General features: G+C 37.0%; 1 protein-coding gene across 1 annotated transcript in view; it reads left to right on the top strand.

Annotated features, from left to right (window-relative positions):
• Positions 1–16,737, top strand: part of KLHL20 (kelch like family member 20) — a 75,248-nt gene that overhangs the window by 6,006 nt on the left and 52,505 nt on the right. The window contains exon 3 of the mRNA XM_024758824.1: positions 8,029–8,602. Within this exon, the coding sequence (XP_024614592.1) occupies positions 8,029–8,602 (574 nt within the window). The remainder of the gene's footprint in view (positions 1–8,028; positions 8,603–16,737) is intronic.

Genomic DNA, 16,737 nt, shown 5'->3' with positions numbered 1-16,737 from the left:
TATATATATAAGATACACCTGCTTGATTTGGCTCTTTCTTGGTGTGCCATGCCAAGTTGGCTTACTCAACACCTCTCCTTTCTTTCCTCCTACTATATAGACACAAGAAAAAATATTATACTTGATATGTTTAATATTCTTTGCATTTGGGGTTGGCTATGTAACACAGTGCTGCCAATGAAATGTCAGTGGAAGTTGCTGAGAGGTATCTACCTAGGAAGACTTGCTTTCCTGACATAAAGGGAGACCAGCTTGTTTGCATGGCCAATTGCCCTTTCTCCATCTTACCTTGGTTGCTGGGCCAAGGCACCCAATGCTGACCCTCATTTCATCCAATAAACAGTGATGCCTTAAGGCTGAAGTATTCATGACCTACTTTCAGATTAAGGAATTAACTGCCTGGCTTTCTGGTGTGGTAGGGAATGTACTGCCTAGTGGATGCTCTTCTAATAAGCTTCACTGGCACCTTGAGATGTTATTTCTGTTTTAAGGATTTGTATGCTCAAATCTCTAGCTCTCCCTATTCGTGTGTGCTTAGGACTTTAAATGAGGGTCAACTCAGCTGAATCTTCTAAGAGCAGGCTGTTAATTTCCAAATTAAAACAAATGTTTGAAGTATAAAGGGAGAGATGCTCATTTGATAGATAGGGAGCACAATTCCAAGCTAAGGAAAGATTCTGCAGGTCTTTGGACTAAGAGATAAAACTTGATTATAAATGCTTTAGAAGGCTATGTTTTTCTAAACTTTTTATTGTGTTTGATTTCAAATTATCACAGCCACTTATAGAACATGACTCTTTCCTCAATTAAGACTATTACTTTTGAAGTAGATCTGAGGAACGAGTGCCATGATAGCTGTGAAATTTAAGTTGACTCAAATATTTGCGGTATGTGGAAATGCTGTTATTAAATGTACTTAGGGAGGTACTAAAGTTGTAGCATTCCTTTAGCAAACATGAAGAATATTTAAGATATTTTATTTGTTCTTTGGTTTATGTTTCCTACATGCACATGACTTGATTCTTCTATCATTCGAGATATCAGTATTCATGGGAATGACCCATGCATTTATCTAGCCTGCATTTCCTTGACCTCCTAAATTCTTGGGACTTTTACCTTCACTCACTTCAAAAATTCATTCCTACTATCACTCAGAAAATCTCTCTCCGAAATCGTTTTAAGTCCTGATAACTTGTTTTCTGACCATAACCTCTTGAATGCCCATTCCAGCTGTTCTTTGACCTAATCATAATCAACACACTTTTGTCTCTTGTGTTTTTACAGTTTACTCCTGCAACCACTTTAACCATTTTCTAGCCACCACTCACTGAACTCCCGAGTTTGTCCATGGCATTTACCCATTCTAGATTAAGGCAGGCATTTATATTCTGTAATTTGGGCTGTTGATTACTGCTGGATAAAACCAGCCACAGGGAATTCATGCTACTGTATTCAGAGTCTTTAATATCATTTGGGCCAACAATGTCATCCAACAGTATTTCTGTGAGTCCTTAATCAATGCTTACTCATTCCCCACAGTAGCTATTTCACATCCTTACCCATTCTTCTCATAACCCTCTTAACACTCCTTTCAGTGGCAGCAAGTGACCTGCTCCCCCAAATCCCAGCTTCACAGAAAACAGAGGCCATCAGGTATGAACTTCCTCAAGCTCCTGACACCTCCTTACCCAAAAATAAATGTATCTGTTTCCACACTATGTTTCCTCCCACGCCCTTAATCTGACCTCTTATGGTGAGCTCTCTCCCTTATTGTCTAAGATCCGTTCTTCTGTATTTTGTTTCGAAATACCCCCACTTTTCAAGAATTTTGCTCCATCATTTATTCTCTCCCTCTTTACATATATTTTAAAACTTCTCCCTCCTTCTGGTTCTTTGCATCAATATATAATCATTTTCCAGTTATTACTCTCTTTAAACAGACATAGTAGTTTATGTCTCTTTTCACAGCCAAGCTTCTTTCTAGAAATACTGCATACTCACTGTCTCTCTCTTCATCTTCATTGACCACTGCCATTGAATACCTCAGGATTTTACTGAAAGTTTAGGGATAATGAAGGAGACCATAAAGGTTTGGCCATTCATTATTTTCTCACTGGCTGTTTCTCTCCTTAAATCACAACCTGCCACCAGTTTTAATCAGTCTCTGTTTCTTTTCCTTTCTAATTCTCTTTCTCGCCCTAAAACTTTCTCCCTTTGAAATTACTGTTACTTTATTATACTGAGTAGTTTAGTTCTCTTTGTTACAATCTTGCTGCCTCTAGAACAGAGGTTAAAAAACAAAATCCTCGTATATCTTATACGTAGTTCATATAAGTGCATGGCTTTCACATAAGAGAGAGTGGTGGGGTCTGTGGTGAACTAAGATTCCAAGCCCTCCTAATGATATTCAAATTCAATTTAAATTTAAAAACAAACCAAAAAATACTGCAGACGATGTACATCTAATGGTTTTATCATCCCAAAGAGTCCTCACCTTGTGTTTTATAATTAAAAGGCCCAAATAGATGTTTTCTTAAAAGCACCATCTGTCTCTGAAATAAACATTGCCCTTTCCCACAGAATGTGAAAGAATAATTGAAAAAATTTTAATAGCAGCTTTTTCCTTCCAATTATATGTACAACTTCAAATGTAGTAATTAGTTTTTTGTGTTTTTTTTTTTTTTTTTTGGCTATGTTGGGTCTTCGTTGTGGCACGCCGGCTTCTCTCTAGTTGTGGCATGCAGGTTTTCTCTCTACTTGTGGTGTGCGTGCTCCAGGGCATGTGGGCTCTGTAGGTTGCAGCCCCCAGCCTCTCTTGTTGAGGCGTGAGAGCTCAGTAGTTGTGGCGCGCGGGCTTAGTTGCGCTGCGGCATGTGGAATCTTTTTCCCCGACCAGGGATCGAACCCGGGTCCCCTGCATTGGAAGGCGGATTCTTTACCACTGGACCAACTGTAAGGAAGTCCCTACAGTTTCTTAAAATGATTTCATACATAATGTCTGATTTTTTAGATTTATTGACATTTTGGTAAATGTGAATCCTTGTTTTATTTCATTTTGTATGTTTGACAAGACTTCGCTCTTACTTTTTTTCTTTCCTTTATAGCTACATTTTGAATCATTACTTTCTCCATGTTGTTATTTCCTTTCGACTTAGGTCAACAGTCTCTTTTTAAAAGCCAACAGTTTCCGCTAATAAAGAAATTTTATTTATTAGTCAAATTTATTAGCCAGTTATTAGTCAAACTTTAATTTGTGTTAAAATAACCTTGCTAAATGCAGACTCTGTAACTACACCCCCAGAGATATTGATTCTCTAGCCCCCCTTAAGAATCTGTGCTTTTACCAAGCACCCCCGCATGGCTGGTGTTAGAGAAACAGTATTTTAAAACTTAATGTAACAGCCTAACAGGAAGGGGCAGTCCTTCCACCCCCCCTTTTTTTGAACATCTTTATTGGAGTATAATTGCTTTACAATGGTGTGTTAGTTTCTGCTTTATAACAAAGTGAATCAGCTATACATATACATATATCCCCATATCTCCTCCCTCTTGGTGCTGGGAAAACTGGACAGCTACATGTAAAAGAATGAGATTAGATCACTCCCTAACACCATGCACAAAAATAACCTCAAAATGGATTAAAGACCTAAATGTAAGGCCAGACACTATAAAACTCTTAGAGGAAAACAGAGGAAGAACACTCTATGACATAAATTACAGCAAGATCCTTTTTGACCCACTTCCTAGAGAAATGAAAATAAAAACAAAAATAAACAAATGGGACCTAATGAAACTTAAAAGCTTTTGCACAGCAAAGGAAAACATAAACAAGATGAAAAGACAACCCTCAGAATGGGAGAAAATATTTGCAAATGAAGCAATTGGCAGTCCTTTTGTGGGAGAAGGCAAAAGCTCTATTTGGTCTCCTTAGTTTGTTAACTGTGGATGGAGTCCAGAATAATCCTTCCACCTAGCTCCTTCAGCCTTAAAACATATGTAAATTAGTCTTGAAAATTAAGTTAATAAAAATGTTATTTGAGTTCAATTTCTTTATGTATATATTATATAATATATATATATTTGTAATGTCATTAGTTCACTATTGGGATAGAAAAGCAAATAATTTGAGATCCTCTGGTTTCTCCAGATGAATTTTCACTTGGACAATCAGGCTTGCTCCCCCAAGCCTTTAATTAAAAGCTTTCCTAATGAAAAAAAACAAAAAAACAAAAACAAGAAAGCAAATGAACTTATTTACAAGACAGAAATTGACTCACAAACATAGAAAACAAACTTACAGTTACCAAAGCAGATAGTGGGGCGGGGGGGCGGTATAAATTAGGAGTTTAAGATTAACATATACACAGTATAAAATAGATGTACAATAAGGACATACTGTATAGCACAGGGAAATATATTCAATATCTTGTAATAACCTATAATGGGAAATAATCTGAAAAAGAACATATATATATATGTATGTATACATATATGTATGTATAACCGAATCACTTTGCTCTGCACCTGAAACTAACAACATTGTAAATTAACCATACTTCAATTTTTAAAAAGTGGTTAAAAAAATAGCTTTCCTAGGGTTTTTTCCTCTTGCTGGGGAGCAGTTCACACTTTAGTTTACCACCCCACCCCTCAAATCATTAGAGTACTTAATCCATCAGACTCCAAACAAAGAATTTGTGAATATAGATGTGACAAGGTATGAACACAACCTATTTCTGGGACACTTATTATAACTTCCCCTCAAAGATGCCCAGAAAAATGTATGGGGATGTACGGGGCAGGGTGGGGGGGGAAGGTAGAAAAAACGAACCATTTCTGCCAGTAGAACCCTTTGGATGTGATGAGACTGTTGGAGGATGTGGGCTTAGATTTTTTGAAAGTAAACATTTACAAAAACAAATAGCAGAACCACAGAAGAAATAACTTAATGTATAGAATTAAATATAACGTCTAGAATTAAATTGCTAGAAATAAATACAACTTCTCAGAAGATTTAAAATGAGGCACCCCTTATCGTCTCGGTGATCCTTGTTCTTGCTCCTCATTCTCCTAAAAGAGCAGCATAGTCCAGCCATGTGGCAGCATGCTTGCCTTTTCTCCCTTCTAAGAACAATAACCACGTAAACCAGATTGCCAGGATCATTTCTGCTTCAAATGCTCCATCTAGTTGACCAAAACAGTTCAGGATAAAGCACTGACTTTGGAGTCAGAGGACTTACATTCAGACAAATCCCAACACTATCATTTTCCTTGTGAGGTAAGTGTAATTATCCCCACAATTACAGATGATGAACTTGAGGATCAGAGACATTAAGTAATTTGCCAAAGATTATACCTAATAAATGATGCAGCTAAGGTTTGAATCTATGTTTGCCTGGCTACAAACTGGGCATTCTTTCAAGAGAACCAGACAAGAAAGTTTGGAGGGTATAGTTTATTTTGGCAGGAAGAAAAGCTGAATTTATTTGACAGCTATTTAATGAGCACTGGATCCACGTGTTGAAGGATAGCATTGAGTAAAAGAGAACAGAGGCCTTGTTTTTATGGAGCTTATGTTCTGGTTGGGAGAGAAAGCCAATACATTATATCAGGAGGTAATTATTCAAGAAGAAAAATTAAGCACAGTAAAGAGTATAGGGTAGTAAAAGTAAGAGATGCTGTTTCGTATAAGGTGGTCTGATAAGTTGACATTTGAACAGAGATCTGAAAGAAATAAGGGAATGAGCTCTGCAGATATTTGGGGAAGAACCTTTCAGGAAGGAGGATTAAGGCTCTGAAGCAAGAGAGGCCTTGGCGTGTCCCAGAAATAGCAAGGAAGTCTGTGTGACTAGAGAACCATGAGTAAGGGGAAAGTGGGAGACGAATTCAGAGAGTTAGCCGGGGGAGGAGTCATATAGAAGTTCGTAAACTCTATAGGCTTTGTTTTTTGCTACTGATATGAGTGTTTAAAGGATTTTGAGCAGAGGAAAGGTATAGTCTGACTTTTCTAAAGGATCATTTTGGTTGTTTAGAGAAGAGAATATAAATCAGCAAAGGTGGAAGCAAGCAGACCACTTATGAGGCTATTATCATACAAAGAAGTGTGAGGATAGCCTGAATTAGGGTGGGACTAGTGGAAAGGTAGAGAAATGGTTGGATTCTAGGTATTATTTGGAGGTAGAATGACAGAATTTGCTGATGGATTGGGTTTGAGGGTATGTGGAAGGGAAGGGGGCTCCAAGATTTTTGGCCTGGGACGTCCCTAGTGGCACAGTGGTTAAGAATCTGCCTGTCAATGCAGGGGACACAGGTTCGAGCCCTGGTCCAGGAAGATCCCACATGCTGCAGAGCAACTAAGCCTGCAAACCACAACTACTAAGACCACGTGCCACAACTACTGAAGCCCGCGTGCCTAGAGCCTGTGCTCCACAACAAAGAGTAGCCCCTGCTCGACACAACTAGTGAAAGCCTATGTGCTTTAGCCATTCACATATGGGTGATGGGAACCATGAGATTAAATGCACTTCCCCAAGAATGTGTATAGAGAGCAGAGAAAACAGAACTTTTGAGAATGACCACATTTAAGAGAATTCCTTCCAAGTTTGCAAACCAGACAGTTGATAAGCATAGAGAAATTACCAATTATTGAAAGTCAGAATCTATACAATCTAATACAATCATAAGTGTTTTTATTTGCATACTGTTTTATTTTTAAAAAGTAGATATGTAGAAATTAGCTTTCATATTGTACTTAGGTGAAATAAAAAATTGTTTATGTCTGAGTTCAACAGTACCATCTTTGTGTACATAATTAAGGTCACAACAAAAACTCTTTAATTTCAACATACAATGTCAGTATTATAATGGAAAAATTTTAAATGGTCTTGTCTTTAATGGTGTAACACTGTTAACCACGTGATGTATTATTTCAGCATCTACTACAAACAAGAGACCATTAAGTACTGTGGCTGAAAGCTTTTTTGCTTGTTTACATGGGTGGTAACAATTATCCTTTAACTCAGTTTTGCTCAGTTTTATGTTTCAGTTTTAAATTGTCAAGCATAAACAGTGCTGTTCCTACCAGATGTCAGGAATTATGAACAGTTTGTACTATAGAATACAGTTACCTGTAGGCTGAGGCCAAGCGTAGAAACATTGAATTTATAAGTACTTGGGAAAAACAGGTTGCTGCTGAAGAAAGGAAGAGCTAAGTGTAGTTTCTTCTTCCTAAAATGTCCTTTTATATTCTCCTCTCCTTCCCAGGGGATTCTGTCAACACTCTAGTGTTTTATTATACTGTAGGTCTTGTCAGTGCTACAGCTTTAGGGGTAGTAAACTGATACTGTCTCTTGCAGGCCAGTATTAGACTATCTCAGTACAGTCATAGATGATTAGTTTCTGAGACTCACATGAGTCAGAAGACTGCTTAGTAAGTAGAGAATCAGAAACAGGAGTATAACGATCTGAAGCATGTGTGTAGGATATTTCACGTAAGCTCTGGAAAAATGCAATGTAATATTCCTACTTCACACACCCAAAAATACATACCCTTGTAATAACCTGATAGCTTATGCCAGGTCTGTGTTCCAGTATAAACTAATAAGTATAGATTTTGCCTTTCTGAACCACATTTTTTATCCTGGTTGCCCGCTTTCGGCTATTCATGTGTCTCTCCTTCTAGATAATTAGGTTCCCTGATTACCTCTTTATATTTCTTTGAATTTTCCTCAGTCCATAGCAGAATGCTCTGTAAAATATAAGAACTAGTAAATATTTGTTAAAAGCATAGTTATCATCTTAATTGAGGGGCATAGATTCTCTTTTTTTCTCCATGTTGATAGATACAGTGTGATGATTATGAAAATCCAAATGTCTTAGTTCTAATTATTTGTCAATAATTTAAGTTTGTGGCATTTACCTAGTAAGTTAGCACCTGAATTTCTACATACAATATACATGTGAAATGCAGGAATTAGCTTCTAAAAATATTGCCATCTTCTCTTCTCTCTCCCACCCCCATCTCTGTAGGTGTACCAGCATTCGACCAGGAGAGACTGGAATGGATGTAACAAGCCGCTGCACCCTTGGAGACCCCAACAAACTGCCAGAAGGGGTTCCCCAACCTGCCCGCATGCCCTATATCTCAGACAAGCACCCTCGACAAACCTTGGAAGTGATTAACCTTCTGAGAAAGCACCGGGAGCTGTGTGATGTGGTGCTAGTTGTGGGCGCTAAGAAGATATATGCCCATCGAGTCATTTTGTCAGCCTGTAGTCCCTACTTCCGAGCTATGTTTACAGGAGAATTGGCAGAGAGCCGTCAGACGGAAGTTGTGATCCGAGACATAGATGAGAGGGCTATGGAACTACTGATAGACTTTGCATATACCTCCCAGATAACTGTGGAAGAGGGCAATGTTCAGACCCTTCTGCCAGCTGCTTGCCTCCTTCAGCTGGCAGAAATACAGGAAGCCTGTTGTGAATTCTTAAAGAGACAATTAGATCCTTCTAACTGCCTGGGCATTCGGGCTTTTGCTGACACACATTCATGTCGTGAGTTGCTAAGGATAGCAGACAAGTTCACTCAACATAACTTTCAAGAGGTGAGTTGTACTTGGTGGTGTGATGCATTCACAGTGTATTTGTCAGAAGAACAATATGGGTTCACCATTCTGCTAACACATACCTGTTTAGGTATTTACTGCTAATTCTAACTCATAATATCAAAGAAATGTTACAAATTCTAAGCCTGGTTTTTATTTTATAGGACAATTTTGTGTTCTTTTAGCAAAAACTAAAGTTTTCAGGGATTGATTTCCCTAGACATATTCATAAAAGGCTAATTTATAAGCCAGAATACAGTTTATTACTGATAGGATAGTTGGTATTGGTCGTTTTTATAAAGCACTTCCTTCCTGATTAGATGAGTGTTCAGCAGAATAAACTGTAAATCAGAGATTGTTTGAACTAATAATCAGAAAACTGAATTGGATGTTATTAGAAGGAGTTTTTTATTAAACCTGTTATTTTTCATTTATTCATTCATTTAATAAGTATTTGTAAAGCTACTATACTTCAGCCATTGTGCTTGGGAACAGAGGCTACAGTAATGAACAAGATGCCTAGAGTGTCTGTTCTAGTGGAAATTATAATCTAGCAGGGAAGATAGCCATTGAATTCATAATTACAGTTAATGGGTGCTACAGAGAAGAAGCCTTGGATGATTTAACAGTGTATTACAGAGAGATTTAACTTTGGTTCTGGAACACTTCATACAAAATTCTGAAACATGAAGAAGCATAACAAGTTCAAGGAACTGAAAGAAACCCAGTGAGATCCAGAGGGCAAAAGGGAGGATGTAACATAATGATTTTATAGAAAGAATAGAGCCATATCACAATGGAGCTAATAGACCATGTTAAGAATTTGAAATTTAATCTTAAGACCAATAGAAAACCATTAAAAGGGCTTCCCTGGTGGTGCAGTGGTTAAGAATCCACCTGCCAATGCAGGAGACATAGGTTCAAGCCCTGGTCTGGGAAGATCCCACATGCTGTGGAGCAACTAAGCCTGTGCACCACAACTACTGAGCCTGTGCTCTAGAGCCCTGAGCCACAGCTACTGAAGCCTGCACGCCTAGAGCCCACGCTCTGCAACAAGAGAAGCCACAGCAGTGAGAAACCTGAACACCACATGAAGAGTAACCCCTGCTCGCCACAACTAGAGAAAGCCCACGCACAGCAATGAAGACCCAACATAGCCAAAAATAAATAAATAAATAAATTTATTTTAAAAAAGAAAAGAAAACCATTAAAGGGTTTTAAGCAAAGGAAAGACATGGTTCATTTTATTCTTTAATACCACTCTTCTGTCCAACAGGATAACTTCCAATGGATCAAAGATTTAAAAAATACAAAGTGAAACCATGAAAATAGTAGCAGATGACATGAAGCAATTCCTTTATAATCTTGAAATGAAGAAGGCCTTTCTAATTGACTAACCCAGAAAGCATAGAAGAAAATATTGATAGATTTTACTATATAAAAATTAAAAATTTGTGCATGGTAAAACAAAATAATATCAAGACAAAAATCAAAGACAAACTGGGGGGAAATATTTTCAATTCATATTACAGATGATATATCCTTAATACATCAAGAGCTCCTATTGGTCAATAACCTAGACCAGTGACCTAACAGAAAAATGGGCAGTAAACAAGAAGTTCAGATTGCCCTTAAACATACGAAAATCTGCTCGTTTGTTCATAATAACTTAAAAACGAATTAAAACTATACCAAAGTACTATTTTTTATCTATCAGATTACAAATTTGTAATCTATCAGATTGCAGTTATCCAGAAGTTTGATTACACACCCTGTTGACAAGACCATGGAGAAATAGCTACACTGCTAGTGTAAGTATAAATTGATATAACCCCTCTGGAAGGAAACTGGGCAGTATATCAAAATTACACACTTTTTGTTCACACTCTTTGACTCGCCAATCTCATTTCTGGGAATCTGTACTAGAAATGGAGAGGGGAACAGTTTGAGGAGGTAAAATCATGGATTCCATTTTAGATATATTCAGTTTGAGATGCCTGTGAGATAGCTAAATAGAGATACTGAGCAGCTCACTGTTTATATGCATCTGTATCTTAGAAAAGAAGTTAGGCTGAGACTAAAATTTAGGAGTCATCAACATAGTAATGAAGTCATAATAATTAAACTATGGCTTAACCCTTTTTAGGCAGGATATAACCTTGAAGCCATAAAAGAAAATGATATATTTGATTGGATATAAATTTAAAACTTTTTAATATTTTATATAAATATAAAACTTTTTTACAAAAATCACCATAAACAAGGTTAAAAAAATCAGTGCCAATGAGATCACCTAGTAGGAAGAGAGAAGAGAAAAGCCCTAAAATTTTTCCAAATATTGAAGGATGATTAGCAAAAAAGCAACTGACAAAGGAAGCTGGGAATAACTAGCGTAGAGAAAGGAGGAAAACCAGCAACGTGGGGGTCATGAAATGCAAAGGAAGGGATTGGTTAAGGAGGATACACACACACACACACACCACACACACGTACATATAGTTGGCCTTCCATATTTGCTGGTTCTGCATTCACAGATTCAACCAACTGTGGATCAAAAATATGAAAAATTCCATAAAGTTCCCAAAGATAATGTTTGAATTTGTCAGGTGCTGGCAACTATTTACATAACATTTATATTGTATTAGGTATTATAAGTTAATCTAGAGATGATTTAAAGTATATGGGAGGATTGTGTAGATTATGCAAATACTGTGCCATTTTATATGAGTCTTGAGCATCCATGAATTTTGGTATCCTGGGGGCACAGGGGAGTGGGGTAGAGGGCAATCCTGGAACCAATCCTCCTCAGATACCAACGGATAACTATTTATGCTGGAACAGCCAGGTAGTTTCCAAAATTTAATATTAGAATCATTGGCTTTAAGAAATATTAAAACAATACAGTTTGGAACTAAAGAAGGAACAGATCAGTGGCACTGAGAAGGGTCCAGAAGTAGATGTTTCAAGTCAGTGGAGGAAAGTAAAATTGTTTAATATGTGTCTTTAGTAAAACTGGTGATTTGGGGAAAAAATAAACTCTTTAAACAGATGGAATTACCAACTGATAAATAAATTAAACCTAAAAAATTAAATTCTAAAAGTACTAGAAGAAAGCATTAGTAGTCTGGGGGTAAAAACGGCCTTTCTAAGCAGGATATAACCCAGAAGCCATATAGAAAGATTAATAAATTTGATTGCATAAAAATTAAATATTTTTCAACCAAAAAAGTACCATAAACTAACTTAGGTAATGCCAAACTCAGAAAACCTATTTTGTGCATATGTGTCAGAAAAAACACTAATTCCCATAAGACTCATACAAATTCAATGAGAAAAACCATAAAAAATACATTAGAAAAATAGGCAAAGGATATGAATAAGCGATGTGTAAAAAAGATATTCAGGTATAAAATAAACATATGAAAGGATACTCACCATTACACATAACTAAAGAAACATACATCAAAACATTTCTTAACCTATCAAATTGGAAAAATAATTTTTAAACTTTATTTGAAAAAAATTCCAATGTATAAAAAGTTGTAGGAAAAAGAAAACTTTAATGTTCCCTTTACCAAGATTCACCAGTTGTTAACATTTTGACACATTTTCTTTATCATTTTGTCCTTATTATATAAATATTTTTCTTTCAACAATTTGAGAGTATACTGCATACATCATATTCCTTTACTCCTGAATGCTTCAATGTATATAATCCCTTATTGGTCGTATCATTTGCAAATATTTTCTCCCATTCAGTATGTTGTCTTTTTGTTTTGTCAGTGGTTTCCTTTGGCATGCAAAGGCTTTTAAGTGTAATTAGGTCCCATGTGTTTATTTTTGCTTTTATTTCCTTTACTTTAGGAGACGCATCCAAAACAATATTGCTGTGATTGTGTCAAAGAGTGTTCTGCCTGTGTTTTCCTCTAGGAGTTTCATAGTATCTGGTCTTACATTTAGGTCTTTAATCATTTTGAGGGGTTTAAAAAAATTTTTTTTTCAAAAGCAGCCAGTTTAATTCATAGTAGTATTCATAGAACTTTTGTGGGGGTGGTTGTTTATTTTTTAAATTTTTATTGACATATAGTTGACTTACAATGTTGTGTTAGTTTCAGATGTACAGTAAAATGATTCAGTTATTATTCTTTTTTACATTCTCTTCCATTGTAAGTTATTACAAGATATTGAGTATAGTTTCCTGTGCTAGACAGTAGGTCCTTGTTGGTTATTTTATATATAGTAGTATGTATATTTGAATCCCAAACTCCTAATTCTTTTGAGTTTATTTTTCAGAGAATGTTCTAATTCTCTTTTATGTAGCTGTCCAGTCTTCCCAGCACCACTTATTGAAGAGACTGTCCTTTCTCCATTGTATATTCTTGCCTCCTTTGTTGTAGATTAATTGACTATAAGGGCGTGGGTTTATATCTGGCCTTTCTGTCCTGTCCCATTGATATATGTGTCTGTTTTTGTGCAAGTATCATACTGTTTTGATTACTGCAGCTCTGTAGGATAATCTGAAGTTAGGGAGCATGATTCCTCCAGCTCTGTTCTTTTTTCTCCAGATTGTTTTGGCTATTTGGGGTCTTTTGTGTTCCCATACAAATTTTTAAATTATTTGTTCTAGTTCTGTGAAAAATGCCATTGGTCATTTGATAGGGGTCGCATTGACTCTGTAGATTACCTTGGGTAGTGCGGTAATTTTAACAATATTGATTCTTCCAATCAAAGAACACAGTATATCTCTCCATCTGTTTGTGTTGTGTTCAGTTTCTTTCATCAGCGTCTTACAGTTTGCAGAGTACAGATCTTTTGCCTTCTCAGGTAGGTTTATTACTAGGTATTTTATTCTTTTCAATGTGATGATAAATCGGATTGTTTCCTTAATTCCTCCTTCTGATACTTCATATTAGTGGACAGAAATGCAACAGATTTTTGTATATTAATTTTGTACCTGCAACTTTACCAAATTCTTTGATGAGTTCTAGTAGTTTTCTGGAGGCATCTTTAGGATTTTCTATGTATAGTATCATGTCATCTGCAAACGATGACAGTTTTACTTCTTCTTTTCCAATTTGGGTTCCATTTATTTCTTTTTCTTCTCCGATTGCTGTGGCAAGGACTTCCAAAACTATGTTGAATAAAAGTGGTGAGAGACTTGGTGGCACAGTGGTTAAGAATCTGCCTGCCACTGCAGGGGACACGGTTTGATCCCTGGTCCAGGAAGATCCCACATGCCACAGAGCAACTAAGCCCACTACTAAGCAACTAAGTTGCACCACAACTACTGAGCCTGCGCTCTAGAGCCCACGTGCCACAACTACTGAAGCCCGCGTGCCTAGAGCCCATGCTCCACAACAAGAGAAGCGACCGCATTGAGAAGCCTGTGCACCACAATGAAGAGTAGCCATAGCAACTAAGCCCACTACTAAGCAACTAAGTTGCACCACAACTACTGAGCCTGCGCTCTAGAGCCCACGTGCCACAACTACTGAAGCCCGCGTGCCTAGAGCCCATGCTCCACAACAAGAGAAGTGACCGCATTGAGAAGCCTGTGCACCACAATGAAGAGTAGCCGCTGCTCGCCACAACTAGAGAAAAGCCCATGCAGCAATGAAGACCCAACGCAGCCAAAAAAAATAAATTAAAAAAAAAGTGGTGAGAGAGGGCATCCTTGTCTTGTTCCTGATTTTAGAGGAAACGCTTTCAGCTTTTCACCATTGAGGGTGTTGTTAGCTGTGGGTTTCTCATGTATGTAGCCTTTACTATACTGACGTATGTTCCCTCTATGCCCACTTTCTGGAGAGTTTTTATTTTATCATAAATCGATGTTGAATTTTATCAAAAGCTTTTTCTGCATCTTTTGAGATGATCGTATGGTTTTTATTCTTCAGTTTGTTAACATGGTGTATCACATTAATGTGCAGATATTTAAAAATCCTTGCATCCCTAGGATAAATCTCACTTGATCATGGTGTATGATCCTTTTAATGTACTGTTGGATTCAGTTCGCTAGTATTATTTTGTTGAGGATTTTTGCATCTGTGTTCATCAGTGATATTGGCCTGTAATTTTCTTTGTGTGTGTGATATCTTTGTCTGGTTTTGGTGTCAGGCATCAGCCATCAGGTATGATGGCTTCATAGAAGAGTTTAGAAGTGTTCTTTCCTCTGCAATTTTTTGGAATAGGATAGGTGTTAAGTCATCTCTAAATGTTTGGTAGAATTCACCTGTGAAGCTCTTTGGTCCTGGACTTCTGTTTGTTGGGAGTTTTAAAATTACTGATTCAATTTCAGTACTGTTTCAATTTCTGTTTCTTCCTGGTTCAGTCTTGGGAGATTGTACCTTACTAAGAATTTGTCCATTTCATCTAGGTTGTGCATTTTATTGGCATAGAGTCGTTCATAGTAGTCTCCATGATCCTTTGTATTTCTGTGGTGTCAGGTGTAACTTCTCCTTTTTCATTTCTGATTTTATTGACTTGGGCCCTCTCCCTTTTTTTCTCTCTCTCTTTTTTAATTGAAGTGTAGTTGATTAACAATGTTGTATTAGTTTCTGGTGTACAGCAAAGTGATTCAGTCTATATATATATATCAATTTTATATATCTATATATTCAGTTTTTTATGAGATTCTCTTTCATTTTGGTTATTACAAGATACTGAATATAGTTCCCTGTGCTATACCATAGCACCTTGTTGTTTATCTAGTTTATATATAGTAGGGTATATCTGTTAATCCCAAACTCCTAATTTATCCCTTCCCCATCCTTTCCACTTTGGTAACCATACATTTGTTTCCTATGTCTGTGAGTCTGTTTCTGTTTTGTAAATAAGTTCATTTGTATCATTTTTTTAGATTCCACATATAAGTGGTATCATATAATATTTGTCTTTGTCTGGCTTACTTCACTTAGTATGATAATCTCTAGATGCACCCATGTTACTGCAAATGGCATTATTTTGTTCGTTTTTATGGTTGAGTAATATTCCATTATATATAATGGAATATATATAATATAGGGTATACATACATATTATATATATACACCGTATCTTCTTTATCCATTAATCTGTTGATGGACACTTAGGTTGCTTCCATGTCTTGGCTATTGTAAATAGTGCAGCTCTGAACATAGGGGTGCATGTGTGTTTTTGAATTAGAGTTTCTGTCTTTTCTGAATATATGCCCAGGAGTAGGATTGCTGGATCGTATGGTAACTCTATTTTTAGTTTATTAAGGAACCTCCATACTCTCCATAGTGGCTGCATCAGTTTACATTCCCACCAACAATGTAGGAGGGTTCCCTTTTCTCCACATCCTCTCCAGCATTTATTATTTGTAGACCTTTTAATGATGGCCATTCTGACCATTGTTATGATACCTCATTGTAGTTTTGGTTTGCATTTCTCATTAGCAGTGTGGATATCTTTTCATGTGCCTGTTGGCCATCTGTATGTCTTTGTTGGAGAAATATTTATTTAGGTCTTCTGCCTACTTTTTTTTTTTTTCTTTTTGTGGTACACGGGCCTCTCACTGCTGTGGCCTCTCCCGTTGTGGAGCACAGGCTCCAGACGCGCAGGCTCAGCGGCCATGGCTCAGGACCCAGCCGCCCCGCGGCATGTGGGATCTTCCTGGACCGGGGCACGAACCCGTGTCCCCTGCATCAGCAGGCGGACTCTCAACCACTGCGCCACCAGGGAAGCCCTGCCTACTTTTTGATTGGGTTGTTTGTTTTTTTGATATTGACCTGTATGAGCCGTTTGTATATTTTGGAAATTAAGCCCTTGCCAGTTGCATCATTTGCAAATATTTTCTCCCATTCTGTAGGTTGTCTTTCTGTTCTGTTTATGGTCTCCTTTGCTGTGCAAAAGCTTGGAAGTTTGATTAGGTCAAATTTGTTTATTTTTGTTTTTATTTCTATTGCCTTGGGAGACTGACCTAAAAAAATATTTGTACGATTTATATCAGAGAATGTTTTGCCTGTAATCTCTTCTAGGAGTTTTATGGTGTCATGTCTTACGTTTAAGTCTTTAAGCCATTTTGAATTTATTTTTGTGTATGGTGTGAGGGTGTGTTCTAACTTCACTGATTTACTTGTGGGTGTCCAACTTTTCCAACACCACTTGCTGAAGAG

The sequence above is a fragment of the Neophocaena asiaeorientalis genome, unplaced genomic scaffold (assembly GCF_003031525.2).
Source record: "Neophocaena asiaeorientalis asiaeorientalis breed wild unplaced genomic scaffold, Neophocaena_asiaeorientalis_V1.1 scaffold182, whole genome shotgun sequence".
Taxonomy (NCBI): domain Eukaryota; kingdom Metazoa; phylum Chordata; class Mammalia; order Artiodactyla; family Phocoenidae; genus Neophocaena; species Neophocaena asiaeorientalis.
The sequence above is the reverse complement of the archived record's forward strand: the minus strand, read 5'-3'. Positions and strand labels throughout refer to the sequence as shown.